This window comes from Buceros rhinoceros, unplaced genomic scaffold (genome assembly GCF_000710305.1).
Source record: "Buceros rhinoceros silvestris isolate BGI_N320 unplaced genomic scaffold, ASM71030v1 scaffold11386, whole genome shotgun sequence".
Lineage (NCBI taxonomy): Eukaryota > Metazoa > Chordata > Aves > Bucerotiformes > Bucerotidae > Buceros > Buceros rhinoceros.
Window position 1 is genome coordinate 21,488 of NW_010416954.1, and position 1,147 is coordinate 22,634.

Sequence of the window (1,147 nt, forward strand, 5' to 3'; positions counted from 1 at the left end):
TGATGGGTGAGACGGCTGGAGGGGCAGTCGATGCTACTGCTTGGCCCCCGCTGCTCCGGCTCCTCAGTGGTGTCCGGCGGACATGACGCAGTGTCCGGGTGAAGAAGTTGTTAGCTTTGGCCGTCTCGGTCCCACCATGGTTGCTGAGGAAAGAGGTGTCCCCAAAGACGTCCCCGCCGCGCCCCACGTGCATAGTGTGCCGGAAGTCCCCCAGTGGTGGGCTGATCATGTCCGGCGTCAGCTCTGACTTCAGCCGCCGCTTGCCATGGGAGCCTGACACCCAGCTGAGCACTGGCAGCTTCCCCAGGCTCATATTGCACTCCTTACCTTGTCCTCACCTTTGAAAAAGCCTCCAACCCAGCCCTCACTGGGCTTCCACCACTGGGGTGGCCTGTCACATCACTGGCCTCCCCATGGCTCCTGCTCTGATGCTCTCGAGTGAATGGCTCACGTCACCTTGGCTTTCAGCAGGTGGGAAGTGAGCCTGTTGCCCTGCTTCCCTCCACTATGTCGCACTCATAAAATCACCCACAGCAGGTATGTCCCTGGTGGCAAGGACAGTGGCGGCGTGGAGGTGTTCCTAGGAAGTGTCTGGGGTCACCCCTCCTGCTGTGGAGGCTGCTGGAAGCTGCGTCTGGCTGTGGGGTTAGGAGTTAATCCATCGTCTTCTGCTGCTGCTGGTTGAAGGGAACTGGTGATGGATGGGGCAGCGGGCGACTTGGAGCTTGGAATGGAGCTTGGGGTGGTGCGTCTGGCGGTGGGGTTAGGATTTAAGCCATCGTCTTCTGCTGCTGCTGGTTGAAGGGAACTGGTGATGGATGGGGCAGCGGGCGACTTGGAGCTTGGAATGGAGCTTGGGGTGGGCTGGCAGGGCAAGTGCCTCAGTCCTCTCGTTGGCTGCCTAAACAAGATAAAAGGAATGGTGAAGCCATCGGAGAGGATTTTCCCAACCATGCTGGCTGTGCCCTGGGACTGGCTGGGGAGACTGAAGAATATGCACGAACAACGGTGGGGAGGTGCTACCAGCTGTCCCCCTTGCCGCCTGGCTCTTCTCTTGGGGAGGAAGAAAAAGGTTTTCACCCCAAAACACATGATCTTCCTCACCCCTCTGACATCTCCTGCCGTGCCTCAGTTTCCCCTGCCTGTG

General features: G+C 59.3%; 1 protein-coding gene across 1 annotated transcript in view; it reads right to left on the reverse strand.

Annotated features, from left to right (window-relative positions):
- Positions 1–313, reverse strand: part of CDC42EP1 (CDC42 effector protein (Rho GTPase binding) 1) — a 2,550-nt gene extending 2,237 nt beyond the window's left edge. The window contains exon 1 of the mRNA XM_010137996.1: positions 46–313. Coding sequence (XP_010136298.1) covers positions 46–313 — 268 coding nt within the window. The remainder of the gene's footprint in view (positions 1–45) is intronic.
- Between the last annotated feature and the right edge of the window lie 834 nt (positions 314–1,147).